Below are 18931 nucleotides of genomic sequence, written 5' to 3'. Positions count from 1 at the left end.
GTGTTAAAATCTTGATCAGTGCCTGGTGTATTTTTTAATTCTAGAGCATTACCTCCAGAATCCAACAAGAGCTGAAAATTTTTGTAATGGATTTTAACATTTGTCTTTCAAATTAAAGTTTTAGCTCTTATGTTTTCAAAGATTGTCTATACTTTGTTCACAGCTAGACTATATGCAGGGTTATCTTCTGGAGTCTGACTGACAGCCTAGACTAATAGCTGTGAGAGTATGTTAATTTAAACTGCACAAAAAAATTAAATGTGAACTGTGGAGGAGGGGGAGAAATTGCACAAGTTGTTGCTTCTACAGGACAAGTTCATGCATACTCCCAGCTCCCATACCTCTCCCTTTCAGGGAATCACTGCACTCCCACCCTGAAGCCAGTGTCTCTGCGTAACCTCCTTCACCTCCTACCCCCCCATTCTCCATTTCTCCCTTCCATCCTATACCAGGGTCCTCCACTATCTTCCTACTACACCTAACCCTAACCTCCTTTCTCCCTCATTACCAGGGTCTCCCATTCTTAACCCTATTGCTATGGGCTTTGCGTGCACCCTCACATGCTCCTCTTATTCTTCTGACTTCTCTGTCTTTCAAGGTGACAACTGTATTGGGAGGATGGCAGAGTTAAGATGAGGAGTACTGTTATGTTGAAATAGGTTAACAGCTGCCCTCAATCAAGAATTACAAAGGTGGTTGAAACTGGTAGCTCTGCTAACCAGATAGCAGGGGCTCCATACATCCCACAATTCCCTCTTTCGTTTTTCCAGTGTTCTCTATAATCAATAGGGTTCTGCCCAGCAATGACAATAACATTTACTGAGATTTTGGAATTGATCAGATACAAAGTTCAAAAGTTATCATGTCACATCCAAACACAGTAGCACCATCAAGCACAGCATAAGGCCCTGCAAGTTTGGGAAATAAAAAATAATGCCACCACCTCACTCTTATGCAGCACTTTTCATTCTTCAATCTCAAAGCACTTTACAAAGGAGGTATCATTATCCCCATTTTACAGAGAGGGAAACTGCGACAAAGAAGGGAAATCATTTGCCAGTGGCAGAGCCAGGAATAGAACCCAGGTCTGAGTTCCACTGAGGCCACACATTTATCAGCATAGAATCACAGAATATCAAGGTTGGAAGGGACCTCAAGAGGTCATCTAGTCCAATCCCCTACTCAAAGCAGGACCAATCCTCAGATAGATTTTTGCCCCAGATCCCTAAGTGGCCCCCTCAAGGATTAAACTCACAACCCTGGGTTTAGCAGGCCAATGCTCAAACCACTTAGCAAATGGATTCAGAACCACAAAGTTAGTGATTATGGGGGGAGGGATAGCTAATTAGTTCTCCAGCTCTTTAGCATTACTGCTCCACAGCTAGTTATGCTTTATATTTTTCATTCAACATGTCATGATCCATCTCTTTGTAAGGGTAAGGTAATTATTTTAGTTCTAATTCTATGGTGCACCCTTCTCCTATAAACACGAGCTGTGAAACGGATCATTTCACAAACAGCTACTTTAACTAAAAAATAAAGAATTGAGATAAAATTTTAACAGTATGCACTCTAAAAGGCTATATTCAACAGAAATTTAAAGTTAGTTTGAATCCAACACATCTTGAGAAAAACAAACTGCTGTAACAGAAGTTTAAAGTGACAGAATACTTCCACTTAAATATACTCACCTGCTCAGTTATTGAACTTAAATCATTAGTGGATGAAAAATCTTCCTCTTCATTTTCAAAGAATTCATAGTAGTTCTCCAGAAGTCCCGCCATTATTCTGCTAACTATTTCTTGCTCTTTCAGATCCTCCACATCTGTGTAAATGCTAATAAAGATTCCAAACTATCTTAGTTTAAAGACTAAAACCACCTAATTCTCAAAAAATTCCTGTGAATGGCTTTTATGATCGACTAGACAGCCATTCTTTACACTGATTCTTGTTTCATATTCTGAACACACAGAATTACAATCTTAAGTCCCAACTTCAAAGATGTTCCACATGAGCTCTGCCTGCAAGGGATGCATTGTAAGAAGGGACATTAAGATTTTGTTTTGGATAGTTTACATTTGAAGGTTGATTTAAACAAGCTTACGTAACTATTGCAATTAAAAATCGATCTTTATATAGTAAAGAATGGCACTTTCCCGATACAGAGAAACAAACATTATGCAATCAGAGTTAACTTAAACAACTTCCCTCCATATATGTTTTACGCTATTTTAAATATCATTTGCATAAATACACTATATAAGACAATATTCTTATGAATAATGATACAACTAGAATAATAAAGCAAATTATGCAGTCACAAAGGATGGAATGAATTTGTAGAATTAACTTACTGGAAAACATCTGGACCAAAGACAGCAGCCAAAGAACTCGCAGACCAAATTTCTTCATGATGTGATGCTACATTGGCTAAAAATCTACACAGAAACTTTAACAAACTGTAATTAACAGGCGGAAGCTGCTGCAAGAGGAACCTCAACTTTCTTCCAAATTCATCTTCGTTATTATAATCTGTAAAATGTAATAAAAGGATTTTAATCTAAATTAGTATAGTTCAGATATTTTTCACATTTGATATTACTATGTGTCTCAAATTTTGACTAAAACTAAGCCATTTCACCTCTGAAATTCAAACAAACAGATATATCAATTTACAACCTGCCACCCCAGGATTTGAATTTCATTTGCTGCGTCAGGACTTCTGACGCCATGCTATTCCAAATGGAAAGGGGGGGTGGGAAATCCATCCCACAAATTAGGGTGGTGGATGGGGTGGGGGCACTTTTACATCTACCATCCTTATCACCAATATTACATTTCTCTATTGTTTCCTCTCTCTCAATTCAGTCTCTGTAGCTGTCCTCCCTCCTTACTATGTTGTCTCTCTCAGCAAGAACTTTCACATATTCCTAAACAGTTCCTCTTCATAAAGTGGTGCCACCAGAACACTGAAACATACTAGTCTCCAGTCTACACTTGTGTGATGCTGTCAGGCGACTTTTCTTTACTGTAAACTGGCCTTCTGCAACAAAACATTTGATAATCTGGACCAGTGGGTTCCCCTCTGCTGCTTAATTATTCTACCTAGCAAATCCAATCACCACCTTCCAAGGTATTTCCCCCCAAAACACTCACCCAGCTGCACTCCACTCTACTGGCTAGCTCCTACCCTTTATTCAGATGTATTCTTCCTTAAATATTAACACACTTGTGGACAAGTTCAATTAGAAACAAGAAACTATAGTATTTTAAAAATCACAATGAAGTCTAACAACTAATTATCAGCATCAAGATATAAAACCCCAGAGGGTTCCATATTGCTGGGAAACTCCTTTTACAGATAGGAAAAGTCATATAGGAGGAGGAGCAGAATGGGTCACATCTTGGACCAAAACAGGGTACTCTCTCTTCTCTGACAGAAACCCACTATGCCTTTTCTATTCTGGATAGGGAAATAGAGGAGTTGTCTGAAAGTTAACGAATGGACACTCAGTCAGCAAGACAAAAGAATAAAATAAAATAGACCAAAACACATTGGTTTGGAACATCAAAAATTAAAGCAGAAAGCACTATCGTGTAAAAGCATAAGAGCAGTGGTGCCATTTGGTAATCCTGTAGGACTTTTCCATTTGGAAAAAATGAAAATGCTTAAGGGAGCGGTAAGCCTATAGGATTTGAACCCATGTGCAACTGGCTACAGAAGAACAATTAATCTCATTGGTGCAGTAAAACAAAGAGCTGAATAAAGTGTTAATACTTTATTTTAACATATAACACACAGTCAACTTCACTTTAGATTAAGTTTAGGAAACAGAGCAATGCAAAGAAGAAAACACTTTCCCACAACAATCACAACTGGTTTTTGCCCTTTAAAAAAATTCGCTAGTCTGTCTAAAATTTAAGTTCTGAACACCACAGTCAAAGACCTGAAGTGAGAAAGTACTTATCTGTAAGTGAAGTCCTCTGAATGTAGTCCATGGATACACACTTCTGAGATACATGGCCTATGGCATCAGGGTCAAATTCACACTTCAATTAGTAAAGACACTTGCCTTCGAGGAACCACCATTAGGCCTGCACAGAACGAGCCTTAAAGGGTATATATGCCACACCTTGTTATATAACTGCAAGTTATGTTTACAACAACCTACAGAGCAGAGTGAACCGGTTTCAAGAGCGAGGATGCTACAGAAATCTATGTACCAAAAGCTACTAACATCTTCTGATAATCCTGTTTATTTCAGTCGTTCCCTTTCCTAAACTGTAATTGATTTATAATCCGGGAAATTATGAAGTAGAGATATGGTTTTATTAGACATTCAAAACGCAAATAAAGAATGATAAAAATGTGTTAAAAACCTTCAACTAAAAAAGAGGAAATCAATCTTTCTAGTTAAATGTTGTGTTTCCTAGTGGTATAAGTGTTTAGTTACATGCAGGAAACAAAACAAAACAAAAACACTTTGAAGAGCTTCATGAAATCATTTTTTTTCTCTTTTTAAAAAGGGAAAAATTATGCACTTTTTTCATCTTAAACATACAATTGTCATGCGTGTGTACTAATATAAAACAAACTAAGTACCAAATATCCTGTAATACAACATACTCTTAAAAGTTTACACAAGATATGGGGAATAGGGAAAGTCGAGACATACAAGGATCCCAAACATATGTAAGGATGGGAATTATGACCTCTGAAAATAGCCCATATACCACATAACTGGAGATGAAATCCCCCCAAAATCTGGTCCATGAAGGGGGGGTGGGAGGGAAGAGTTACAACTCTGATAGAGTAACAATGAGAAACTGAGATGGACAACTGTATTAGATAACAGAACTATAGCCATTAATCTTTCCCCTGTGACTTAACAATGCTTTGTTATGGAATCGACTTTTGCAAAAATATAAATAAAATAAGAATAAGAATCCACAAGGTATATCTCAAGTCTTCCCAAATCATGTGATTCACCACTATGCTAATCTCTCACTTCACCAGATTAGCTAACACATTATAACAAAATAGCAGTCATTGTAAAAATAAAATTTAGTCTACTGCTGTCCATCTCAGTCTCTCATTATTACTATGGGACTGTTGTTCAAAGGAATAGTATACAGGTGCCTCATCTTTAGGACATCCATTCAAACCTGACCCAGATTGTTAGTAGCCAAAATTTATCATCATCTCAGGGACACTGGCATCCTATATGAAATGAGTTGGTGTGCAGTTTCTATTAACCAGCTATCCAGATAATCGTTTTAGGGAAGGTATCATCTAAATAGGCACGGAAAATGAACTACCTTCTCACCCTTCAGCATTAGTACATGGTAGCAGAATAGTGCTAGGAAACTTGACCTAAAATCCTGCCCCAGGCTGTAACCCACTATAAACCAATAGGGCTTTGGCCATGAAAGCTGTCAAACCTACGCTTGCCATAGCATTAAACTCAAACATGGAGACTTAAATTAGTTTCCCGTAATAGAATACATAAACTTACAAAAGGAAAAAAAAATCCCACTAAAAAAGAACAAGGATAAACAACAGTGAGAAATAATGTCGAACTCCTACAGATGACACTGGGAACTATAGAAAGCACCAGTTATGTTACAAGGTGTGGTACAACTATGCCTATATACCCTTTGAGGAGCGCACAATGTGTTACTAATAGCAGTGCTGCAAGACAAAAGCTTTTACTAGTCAAGTTATGAATTAACTCCTCCAACACTACACAACACAGCAAAGGCCAAGACCCAGGAGAGTGGATACATATGGACAAAATTTGGGAATCAAAAAAGGTGGCAAATATAGGTGACAATTGGAACAAAAAGGGTTCTATGATGGACATAAAATAAAATTAGCTGTTACATGCTGACCACCACACATTCTACAGGAATGGAATGTAACCGAAGAATACACTAAAAAGGTAGAATTCCCACTAAAGTGGATCTGCTCAAAACTCCACCTCCTCATCACTAAAGCCCTGAATCAGGAGCGTGGTCAAACTTCATGCAATCAGTGGGGAGGAAGCAGGGATGGGATGAAGAGAAAAGGGTTCCATCTTGATTCTAAATTGATCATGACTGAGTGGGCTGTTTGGATCCAGTAGCCCTGTCCAAATTCACATATCCAACATTCCAGAAATCCATGGACAGGATGGGGGGGGCTTGGGAAAAGGTTGATATGGAGGTTACGTGGCTGCTTAATTGTCTGTCTGCAAGCAATTGGTGAATTCCATCTCTCAGACCATAAATGGTTATTTGAACAGAGCCTATTTACTTGGAAGGGAGAATTATATACAAAACAAAAGTGTATTAATATATATATAGAACACTAAAGAAAAATCTTAGAATCACTTAAACCTCCTGATTTATTCAATGATGCCTTAAAGCCACTTGTTACCACCCAATTCCTATTCAAAATAATTCTCTTTACCTTGAGAAAATTGCATCAAATGAATATGCAAGCTGCCTGGGATCACCGGCTCTGGAAGTTCTTGAAGAAAAAATCTAAGAAGGCTAATAGCTGAGGGTACATCTGCTTCTTTAACCAAGTCCACATCTTCTCCATTATCATATCTTTTCCGAAGCCACTCCACTGTCTCAGCATTCCCATTGACTTGAAAAAGTCCTTCTTGTTCCAGACCTCCTAAATCAGTAGAAAGTTGCAAAAATAAATTCAGTCCCAACTTGTTTTATCTGATGTTTACTAGAAATCCATTATTTTTATCAATTACAATTGATAATTGTAGATTCATGATTAAACACATGCATTTTACAAGAGCATGGCAAAGCAAGTTATTTCGTAAAATTTCTCTGAAAACCAACACCCAAACATGTGTACCTTATCTGAAAGCACAATAGCCAGATAAAACATTCTGCAGCCCAAAAAGATAATTTCCTACAAAGTACTGTACTTGGTTGGTTACCATTTTTTCTAAATACTATGATCTCAATCAAATGTAACTGCAGAAGTAAAGGAGTGAAACACATACAACACGGAAATTAGAAACTAAAAATAAGTTTGACCCATGAAACCATAATAGTTTCTCAAGGCCAAAATAAAATACGAAAACAGTAATGCTAATTAAAACCAATTAAGACACATGTTCCAAATTTAAAATAGAGGATAAATACATACCATGTTCCTCAATATAGTCCACAACGTGGCGGACTATGAATGGAACCTCATTGTCTGGTTGCCCTTCTTGCTGCAGCTCATCAAGTGGAATTCCAAATATTTTGTTAGCTAGAACGGAGTTGCAGTTACTCAAGGAAGGGGAGGAGCTCTTCCTCATATCTTTTTGCAGCCAAAAATCAAAGCTGTCTTTTCTGTCAAATGAAAGGAATTAAAACTAAGAAAATGTTTACGATGGGACAAGAAGACTAAGAAAATGAGATACTTATATGTAAAATATCAGTATGTTCATTTGTATTTAAATACTTTCCCATCTCTGTTGGGTCACAAGTATGAAATATTTTCATTAGGATCATTGATCCAAGCACAGTAGAACATGGGTAAATTGTTCCTCTTGGTCCTTAGATATGTTTTAATCAAATCAGATAAATCAGCAGCAAAAGCTGGTTAACATTCAGGAAAATTCCAGTTACTGGACAATTATTCAAGCAATGTTCAACTTGCTTTAGAGAAAGTCTGATTTTCCCCACCCTATTTCTAATTGAGCTTGTTCGTAAGCTTTGGACAATCCATTGCAGAGAATCTTCTGAGTGATTAAATTGAACTTCCATGCACCAAACCTGATGAAGAGGAACACAGCTGGACGAGACTACCAAAAACTGCCAGTAAAAAATAGTCTTGTCTAGTTTTGTTCTGTCAATGTAACTATGCAAGATGGAGCTATATGAAAAGCTAAAATCTGATGGTCTAGAGCTGCAATACCACCAGAATTCCTATGGAATCTGAAGACACCACAGCCTATGCAACTCAGCTACCAGAAAATGTATTTGCAAAAGACTTTACTGTTTAAACCAATTTCTGAATAAACTTTTAATGCCTGTCTCACTCTCAAAATATTTTTACTGAAAATTCCCATGAAAAAGATCTCTCAGGTTGACCAATGACCTAGTGGTAGCATTCTTCCTACCATGCAGAAAACCAGTTGTTGCTTGTTCACCTCTGCTCCACTAGTGATCAAACAGGGATTGAAAATGTTGTGAGGCAGTGTAATTCAATCCTACGAAGCAGCTACTGATACAACTCCTTTAGTTGAGTCATTGACCAATACAGGCACAGAAGGATGGTGTCTTAAAAGTACATTAAAAAGTACTGGGAAAGATGTATATAAAATAGGTACATACTATTGGTTCAGAGTTGTCTCAAAATATGCTACTTTTGTTATAACAGAGGAAGTTGCCCCTTCTGGAGAAGGGATAGCAAAAGAAAAAATATGCTTGGTTAGACTCAGGTGGCCACTCAAGTGCCCATTAGAAAATACTATATGTACAGACTATTATTAAAAGTATGTTTTACATGCATGTGGATTATCCTTACTTTATGAGTGGATTGTCAAACTGTAACGCACCAGGCTGATCAGAATCCACAAACTTTCCTACTTCAATTTTTAAAAAGCAAGACTGTTAATAGCAGAGTAAGGAAACTTACCTCAGAGTACTTAAACACCCAAGTTTAAAAAATATTTTCTACGCCAGCTGCCCTCACTGACCAAGCATTCTTTTGTCATTTATGGTTGTTTGAGATTATGGCAGAAGATCAGCCGGTAGTTCCTCATTGAAGAAGAGCAGAATTCGATCAGTACTTCAGCAGTTAATCTAAAAATATGAAAAATATTGTAAGGTCCTTAATGTTTTGATTTTTTTTTAAATACTTGCAAGTCCAAATATTACTTTGAAAAGATTCTCAGGATCAAAATAACACAAATGTGACTTTTAAGAACCAATGCAATGCTTCCACCAACCTGGCTCACATGCAGCAACACACAACAGATATGCATAATCCAGTTTGTTCACACAGTAGTTAATCGAAGCTTAAGCATGTGCTACCTTAGTTTTAATAATCAGCACAAGTAACCAGAGACAATATGGACTCAGCGAGCATTACAGTCAGTGCTACAAATGTGCTAGACACCTCCTAGCTGGAGGACTAAACCAAGCAGCCGAAGTAAATATGAAAAACAGGATTAGTGAGCACGGACTACCTAAGTACAAGGATAATGCATTGAAAGAATCCAGCCCACTCTGCCCACTGCTTGGAAGAGTGAGGCTTTACACCATGCTTAGAAAGTCCATCTTTCATATCTGCTTCTGGATAGTAGTCTTCATGTATTTAAATCTCCACTTCCCTCCACCTTCTAAAAGGAGAAGGCAGCCAACCCTTCTTCCCACCCCACACCTCTGCTTCTTAGCTGCTGGGGAAAGATCAGGGTCCTCCACTATTCTACTCCTATAGCCTTCATTTTACAGACCTTTTTTCTTTTAAAGTCAGTCTCTGCTGCTGTTAAGCTTTCCCAAGCAGCAGCTTGACTGCATCATGATTCTTGACAGTGAACCAACAGGTCTGGATAATTTTACTCTGTTGGTATTTAGCAAAGCAATGAACAGCAGCAGAGATGCTGGGGCTGTCTAACCTCAGAAACATAAGTTTCAATTTGCAATAAAGTAGATATGCTAAAGTAGAGAGACTAGGGGAATATTTTTAAATAGAAGCTTAGCACTGCAGAAACTGATGGCTTCAGCACCTTCATTCACCAGGGTAAGTTTCCCACGCACCACTAACTAGCAGATTTTCCAAGCTCTGCACACATCTCCTTACAACACCATGTGAATGTGTGTTTCTGAAAGCCAGCTCAAAAAGTTCCTTTCCACTTTAACTCAAATAATATGAAAATGTTTGAAAAGCAGTCCACTCAACAATGATCCTTTACCAAGTAAGTACTTTATGGACATTTTTAAATACCAAGTTACACAGGTTAAGAATTTTTTTTCCCCTTAAGAAGTGTTATCCATATAAAGATATTATCACTATATAATTAAATTCATATTAAAGAACTTCTTTTTTAAAGGCACATTTTCCCCACACCCAAGTCATTATGGAATAAACAACAATACATTAGGTCAGTGGTTTCCAAACTTTGATCACGCACCCCTATTAATAAAAAAAAATTTGAGCATGCACCCCCTGCTGTGCCAGCTCTACATTTTTGCAGGGGAAAAAAAAAAGCGCTCCTCCTGCTGTGCACCCCCAAGGATCCTCTTGCACACCCCACCTTGGAGACCACTGCATTAGGTGACCATTTGAACCCAATTTTTCACCTTTTTAAGTTACAGGAGTTGCCATGCATTTGCTAAATGAAGAATGTTTACCTTCAGCACAATGTGGTTATTCCTGTTCATGATAAACTATTCACAGCTTAGTTCATATGTAATGTGCACAAAAGGAATATTTTGTAAAATTTGGCAACATTACTGTAATTTTCCCCCAAACAGAAAAAAAAAGCCACTAGAAAAAACACAATAAAAACTCAGTGGAAAATGTCACTGAATATGAAATGAAACAAAAACCACTATGCAGTGCACATTATAAGCATTCCTCAAATATAAAGTACACATTGTCTACAATGAAAAGCTTGCAATTCTGTAAGAACACAATAATTAAGTCCCCAGCCTACTAAATAGAAACAACAAAACAGTGAGACTATCTTCCATCCAGACAGTTTCACCAATTTATTCACTTTTCCAGCCCCCAATCCATTATGAAATTTCAACTAGAACAATCCAAATATGTTAAAAACGATGCTTGATTAATACTGAATTGACTGTCCTCCCCCCATGATTTTTCTTCTATAACTTTTCCTTTCGTAAAGCTAGATTTGGGGTGGAAGACTGGATCTTTAATTCTGAAAAATAGTAAAGAAGAAAGGAAACTTCAGATTACGTTCCCACAGCCATGCTTCAGTCTCTTCCTGCTGTTCTGGGATTAACCTCTGAAATTGTTAAGGGGTCAGTCACATTACTGCATAATGTAAAGGCTCCATAATTTTATGAATCATTTTCAATTCTGTCCTTATGCAGTTCTTAGTAATTAATATGCTTAAACCAGATTTCCACCAAGACAGTTACAGTAGTGTCATCCACCTGTAATGTATCAAATCCTTACAAAAACTCTTGATTACTTTTGTAAAATTTAGTGGCTGTTTTTAAACAACAAAAGGGATTTTACAATGTATGTTTTGATCAAAGTCTTCCTTCTTCTCCACGGAAATTTCAACAGACATGGTAAATGGATGAAAACATACAGCTGTAAAGACACTATCACCTGAGTTCTACCAAATGTAATTGGGAATATGGACTATCAATCCTTTTTCAGTCGACCAACCAAGAAGGTGAGGATAGTTATGGAAGCAGTTCTGAAATTTCAGCACACTTTAAAGCTGTTAGGTGGGATTTCTTTCTCAAAATAATAAGAAATGAAATGAAAAATCAGGAGTTTCAGACAACTGCATCTGAGAATCTCTCAACTTTTGCATTCCATTTTTGTTGTCTGAGCAAACGACAGTCCTCCTAGTCATAGGTTTCAGAGTGGTAGCCTTGTTAGTCTGTATCAGCAAAAACAACGAGGAGTCTTTGTGCCACCTTACAGAAGAACAAATTTATTTGGGCATAAGCTTTCGTGGGCTGTTCTAGCCCATGAAAGCTTATGCCCAAATACATTTGTTCATCTCTAAGGTGTCACAAAGACCACCTCATTGTTTCTCCTGGCCATAGTTCTCTCTGAATTCTTAGACAACATCAGCAGCTTAGACAAAATATTCCACAGTACTCCTTTTCAGGTGTAAAATCAGTAATCTTAAAGTGAGAATGTATTTTTTCCTGTATGGATGAATTCCTTTAGGAATGATCTAGCCATTTCTCCTGTTCAGCCAGCCTTCTTCCTTTTCCTCTATTTTATCACCTGCAGCATCTAATGGTAATCATGCAAGTTTAAGCAAGCTTGGAAAAAATATATCCAGGACAAAGCTTCAACTATCTCTTTATATTGCCCATTCTGTGCAACACCAAAAGTGATGTTAGTATAAACCAAGGCTACATTTTTCTCATGTTCAGACCTTTACTTTTAAGTTCTAATCACAATTTTATTTGTCATTTTTTTAGGTGGCCAAGAGAAACAGAAGTTGCTCCTGAATGAAGCTGATAAAGAATTGCTGAAGGCCTGGGAGAGGAACATCCACTACTAGGGTTATGTTCCAATGACGATTACAAAGCTGGCAAAGACAACTTATCTCAATTTTAGAGCCATCAAAAGGATCAATATTCTCTGCTACATACAATAAAAAAGTTTTATCCAACGTGACATGTCTTGAAGACTCAGAAGAAATAAAGTTTTCTGACTCTATGAAATGAGCAAATCCCTTCCACTTTGCAACATAGCAACTCTTAAAAATGCTAATATTTTATAGTAAAGTAATGAAAACAGACAATTTCTCAAGTCCATTCGATTTTCTCATTTCCTACCAAGCATGTTGTATTGGATAAATCCATAAAAAGATTCAGACTGCAACACCAGTGTTGGTTAATTAAATGCTAGTTACATATTTGCAACATTGATCAATAACTTCCAGATTTACTTAAGTTACAATCATGAACCATCACCTAGTGCTTTTGACAAGGAAGTCTAAAAATTATTATGAGAAATCTAGCTTTATAGAGAACCATACTATCACTCTCTCTGGAAGGAGATTCTAGCAAATCAAGTTCCCCATCAGCTCACAACCCCAGGCACTGCCTTTTCTTTCTCAGTCACCAATGACTGTACCCACTCCTCTTCCCTTGCAGGCTTCAAGATTCTTATTATGAATAAATTATGTAATCAGAAATTATCTTGATGTTCTCGTCCATTTCATTTCAAAGTTTTATAGAATGGAGTGTTTCAATATTAAATTTTCAAGTATGTTAAATTCATGAATCATGTATGTCTACTTTTATAGCACCTAATAGCCCCAAACACAGAAAACAGACAGTCCTGCCCCAAAGAGCTTAAAAGATAAGACATAACAGATGGACAGACAGTGGAGTATAATGAGACAATACACCCATAGCTCACAAACCTAATCTGGCCCAACTGATATATTTATGTAATCCACATGATAGTCAGGCTCTTTAGAAACTAAGCTTTCATTTTAAAAAAAGAAAAAAAAAATCTAGCCTTCATGATTGTGAAGGAAAAACTTTCCTAAGTGAACAGAGAATAAACCAAAGTCACCAAACTGGACTACATATACCACCAGTGATGTAAGCATGCTGCAAGTGCTATGCTAAAAGCTCTTAAAAAAAATTAAAATATCTTTCCATTTCAAAAGAACAGTTGTCACATGCACTGCAGCATGCCAGAAAATGCCTGCGAAGCAAAATGCACTCTCTCCTGGCCACTTTAGGCCATAATGAACAATACTTGCTGTGTGTTATGCACTGTGGCAGCGCAGAGGGGTGCTGTATTCTCCAGAGGCACACAGATGGCAGGCTTTCTGCTAGGTCTAGCCTTCACTTTCCATCAAGCTGCACAGTTCAAGATACTGAGGTGAACTCCCAAAGTTCCATATCACGCCATCGGAAATAACCAACGGCTGCAAGCCCAGTTCAAAGAAGCCGAAAAAGGCATGGTTGCAGGCAGCCCTGAGATGAAAGGGCCTCCACACAGGAAGCTACTGCAGAGCAGTAGCTCCCTCTGCACTCTCTGCATTACAGAGGCTGCAGCCTGGCTCCTGCAGGGCTGGAACACAACAGGGAATTCCCCATGCACACCCCCTATTTCCACAGTGAAGTTGGGGCAGGGGGTGGGAGTGTCACAGTGAATAAAAACATGGTGACAGAACTAAGGAGACACACCTGGTTCTTCAAGCAGCAGAGTAGCTGGCTGGCTGCAATTTGAGTCTCTTCCCAGGAGGAAAAAAAGACGGAGGAGTCCTTGTGGCACCTTAGAAACTAACAAATTTTTGGGCATAAGCTTTCATGAGCTAAAGCCCACTTCATCGGATGCATACAGTGGAAAATACAGTAGGAAAATACTAGATAAACACACACACACACACACACAGAGAACATGAAAAAAATGGGGGTTGCCATACCAACTCTCACGAGATTAATCTATTAAGGCGGGCTATTATCCGCAGGAAAAAAAAACTTTTGTAGTGATAATCAGGATGGCTCATTTCAGACAGAAGCTGTGAGTAACAGTAGGGAAAAAACTAGCATGGGGAAATAGTTTTTCGTTTGTGTAATGACCCATCCACTCCCAGTCTTTATTCAAGCCTAATTTAACGGAGTCCAGTTTGCAAATTAATTCCGGTTCTGCAGTTTCTTGTTGGAATCTGTTTTTGAAGTTTTTTTGTTGAAGAATTGAGGCTTTTAGGTCTGTAACTGAGTGTTCAGGGAGGCTGAAGAAGTGTTCTCCAACTGGTTTTTGAATGTTATATTCTTGACGTCTGATTTGTGTCCATTTATTCTTTTGCGTAGAGACTGTCCCGTTTGGCCAATGTACATGGCAGAGGGACATGCCTGGCACATGATGGCATACATCACATTGGTAGATGTGCAGGTGAATGAGCCCCTCATGGTGTGGTTGATGTGATTAGGTCCTGTGATGGTGTCGCTTAAACACATATATGGACAGAGTTCGCAAATGGCTTTGTTGCAAGGATAGGTTTCTGGGTTAGTGTTTTTGTTGCGTGGTGTGTGGTTGCTGGTGAGTATTTGCTTCAGGTTGGGAGGCTGTCTGTAAGGGAAGACTGGCCTGTCTCCCAAGATCTGTGAGAGTGAGGGATCATCTTTCAGGATAAGTAGTAGATCCTTGATGATGCACGGAGAGGTTTTAGTTGGGGACTGAAGGTGACAGCTAGTGGCATTCTGTTACTTTCTTTGTTGGGCCTGTCCTGAAGTAGGTGACTTCTGGGTACTCTTCTGGCTCTGTCAATCTGTTTCTTCACTTCAGCAGGTGCGTTTTGTAGTTTTAAGAACACTTGATAGAGATCTTTTAGGTGTTTGTCTCTGTCTGTGGGATCAGAGAAAATGCAGTTGTATCTTAGAGCTTGGCTATAGACCAGGGATTCTCAAACTGGGGGTCAGGACCCCTGAGGGGTCATGAGGTTATTACATGGAGGGTCATGAACTGTAAGCATCCACCACAACCCCTGATTTGACTCCAGCATTTATAATGGTGTTAAATATATTTTTTAAGTGTTTTTAATTTACACGTGGGGGGGGTTGCATTCAGAGGCTTGTAACGTGAAAGGGGTCACCAGTACAAAAGTTTGAGAACCACTGCTGTAAACAACGGATCGCGTGGTGTGGTCTGAATGAAAGCTGGAGGCATGTAGGTAAGTATAGCGACTAGTAGGTTTCCACTATAGGGTGGTGTTTACGTGACCATCGCTTATTAGCACTGTAGTGTCTGGGAAGTGGATCTCTTGTGTGGACTTGTCCAGGCTAAGGTTGATGGTGGGATGAAAATCATTGAAATCATGGTGAAATTCCTCAAGGGCTTCTTTTCCATGGGTCCAGACAATGAAGATGTCATCAATGTAGCACAAGTAGAGGAGGGGCGTTAAGGGACAAGAGTTGAGGAAGCGTTAGGGGACAAGACCTGAGTCAGCCATAAAATGTTGGCATACTGTGGGGCCATGTTGGTACCCACAGCAGTGCCACTGACTTAAAAATATATATTGTCCCCAAATGTGACATAGTTGTGGGTGAGGACAAAGTCAGAGTTCAGCCACCAGGTTTGCCATCACATTATTGGGGATACTGTTCCTGATGGCCTGTAGTCCCATTTTTTCATGTTCTCTGTGTGTATGTGTATGTGCGTGTGCGCGCATGTGCATATTATATATATATAATCTTTCTACTGTATTTTCCACTGCATTCATCTGATGAAGCACGTTTTAGCCATGAAAGCTTATGCCCAAATAAATTTGTCAGTCTCTAAGGCGCCACAAGTACTCCTCGTTCTTTTTGTGGATACAGACTAACACGGCTACCATTCTGAAACCTGTTCCCAGGAAGAGGAGCCGCCCCTGTGTAGTTTTCCTAAGAGTGCAGACATCTAAGACAGGAGCTGATGGGCAGCAAGAGGCCTCCTGGAGTGGAGCTGCCTGATGCCCAAGTGAAGTCCCCAACTTTCAGCAGAGTCCCCACTCCCCCAAAGGCCCACTGGCCCTTTTACACACCCTGTCCTATCCCTACCATTAATGGCACTTCCTGCCCTCCGCCCCCCTGCCCCGAGCTACTCAAAATGTTTTGTATTTTTCTTTATTTAAATTTTGTAAAACAGGAAGCAAAGTGAACTTTGGTTTGCGTTCAACAATAATCTAGATAAGGAGTAGGATCTTCAAATTTAAAATTAGCTAAGTTAAAAAGTCAAGCTATGAATGTAGTCCAGCTACATTCCAAGATATATCAAGATGTCATCTATGACATTTGTGTCTTGTAATCTGAATAATACAACAAGACAAATAATAGATGTCTGCTTCATTGTGTTTCTTTTTGATGTACTGTCTAAAAACCAGAGATGTTTAAAAAAGGACTTTATAATTATACATTTTATAGTAAAATAAATGCCTAAGGAAGCCTAAAAAGTCTGGAAGTACATACAATAAGCCTATGAAGACCTAAAGTAAAGGCGCACTAAAAAGAGAAGTTTGCTTGTCAGACCTTCAAACATTTTTTTAAGAAGGTGGTACATCAAGCAATAACTTTTGGGAACCACCCGAATAAGTTGCTGCAATATTGTCTTTTTGAATACGTGGACAACCTGAAACAACCACCCATCAGTGTTAACTCCCTTGCCCTCCATTGATCATATCAGGGTGTTGACCCCAAAGCCTAAAAACTATGCTTTAAATGCCTGAATTATTTAATTCCCAATCATTTTCACAGTTCAGATAGAGAAGGGAGAAATTAGAAGTTGAACCGAGGGGGGAAGATAGATAAAGATGAAGGGAAAAAAAGTAGCTGTGATCCTAAAGATGGAATACATTTCCCATTAAGGGATGCCAAGGGACAAGATACTGAACAAACCAGTAACTAAAAATGTAGTTACCACACAAATTTCACCCTTGATTTTTGTGCAAACATCCCACTGACACTAGCAAGAGTGCCACTGTGGATTAGGAATCGATAGTATCCTGACATTTTCACCTCATCCCATATATTAGAATTAAAATGGAATTAGGCCCTCTTCAATAAGGCTAAATGCAAATACTTCAGCATGACACACTAAAAACCTGTTAGGGTATCTTTTAATGAAAAAACAAATGTGGGTTTTTCTCCAAATCCGGAATACTTTCTATATTGTGAGGATATGTTTTATATAAATCACCCAAAAATGCTAAAGTTTCACTTAATCATACAAAATAGAAAGATTCATCCTGACATGATCAAGTATTATAGACTTACAGTATTAGAGAGAGCTCACTGGTTTGAGCATTGGCCTGCTAAACCCAGGGTTGTGAGTTGAGGGGGCAACTTAAGGATCTGGGGGAAAATTAGTACTTGGTCCTGCTAGTGAAGACAGGGGGCTGGACTCAATGACCTTTCGGGGTCCCTTTCAGTTCTATGAGATAGGTATCTCTCCATATATTTTATATTTTATTTTTATATCAGCGACACATTAGGGTGAAAGTGTGTGTTTCATTCTGTACTTTGAACTTCTTGACTTATCTATTTGTATGTTATATTCCTTTTATGGTGAGTGAATACTTCACAATGTCTGCTAGGGAAACAGCATTACAAGCCTTGGTTTTTGTAATCTTAATGGCATTTGCTTATCTTGGCAACAGAATTACAAGTATTCCACACCCACCAATGAAATAATGCTTTTTAAATGAACTTCAAGTGCACGAAAAGATAAGAACATTTTATTGTTGATTCTGTGTTTGAGAACTGAACTATAAGTTATGTTACTTACTGATCTTTTTAAAGCATTTTGAGATCTAAAGGTGAAAAGCGCTATATAAGAGTGAATAGTATATTGTAAACTATTTCCTGTTTGTAGTTTATGACACATCACCAGTAGATACTGGTGTAAAATTGAGTTAACAGGTCTCCAATTAAAGGCTTGTGTTCAATTATAGTTGTAGATCTAACCTTTTGGTCTATTTAAGAACTGATTTATTAAATTTGTGATGATCTGAGACAAGCAGTGGTACAAAGTCTAATGTGTAGGTTTTTGAGACAATTTTTCTAGCTTGGTCAGAAATGACTGCCTTATCAAAAAGATACTAATATTTCATTTCTCACTCTGTCCCTAACCTGATGATTATTTAACCCACATGTTCCTTATCTAACTAGTTAACTGAAATACACTGGCTGTAAGGAAACAAGACTCAGCAATTTTGCACATTATCAAAAGAACTAGAAATATCCACACTGCTTGTTCTTTCATTATAAACTTAGTATCAATATATACACAAGACTAGATCTCTACTGAATGACCTCAAACACCAGATTATGCTGCCGTGAGTTTTTCCTGCATAACCAGACAGCCTCAGAAAGTAGTTAAGCCTTCTAGTGTTATAACAAGACAAATATAAACACAGAATATTGTGTTAGAATGATGTCCTTGTCAGAAATAAAAATAGCATTCCCATAGTGACTCTTAGAATAAGTCAATTTGGTACTTATGTCAGCATAGGGAAGAAATGTAACGGAACAATTGCATCGCAACCTCAAACAACCAGTTTTTTAAACCACACATTAATAAAAGTATTATGTAACACTTGTTTTAAAAATTATTTCCAAACAGTAGACAAAAACCAGACTAATCACGGTGAGTGTTTCTATAGGTATTTTCTCCTCTTTACAATTCAGTCTACAGTCATTTGATTTTAAGAGGAAGAATCCGTATTTCATTTTCTTCACAAATCAAACAAAAACAGGTCTTAATCAA

The 18931-nt window shown here is 38.1% G+C and overlaps 1 protein-coding gene across 2 annotated transcripts in view; it reads right to left on the bottom strand.

Moving 5' to 3' along the window:
* Positions 1–18931, bottom strand: part of FAM13B (family with sequence similarity 13 member B) — an 81078-nt gene that overhangs the window by 55616 nt on the left and 6531 nt on the right. For both annotated transcript variants that reach the window (XM_030571495.1, XM_030571496.1), the window contains exons 2-6: positions 8639–8805; positions 7157–7347; positions 6452–6664; positions 2355–2532; positions 1692–1836 (exon numbers count right to left, since the gene is read on the bottom strand). In XM_030571495.1, coding sequence (XP_030427355.1) covers positions 1692–1836; positions 2355–2532; positions 6452–6664; positions 7157–7313 — 693 coding nt within the window. In that variant the 5' untranslated portion in view covers positions 7314–7347; positions 8639–8805. The remainder of the gene's footprint in view (positions 1–1691; positions 1837–2354; positions 2533–6451; positions 6665–7156; positions 7348–8638; positions 8806–18931) is intronic.

Source organism: Gopherus evgoodei, chromosome 8, assembly GCF_007399415.2.
Source record: "Gopherus evgoodei ecotype Sinaloan lineage chromosome 8, rGopEvg1_v1.p, whole genome shotgun sequence".
Classification (NCBI taxonomy): domain Eukaryota; kingdom Metazoa; phylum Chordata; order Testudines; family Testudinidae; genus Gopherus; species Gopherus evgoodei.
This window is presented reverse-complemented; position numbering and strand designations above follow the sequence as displayed.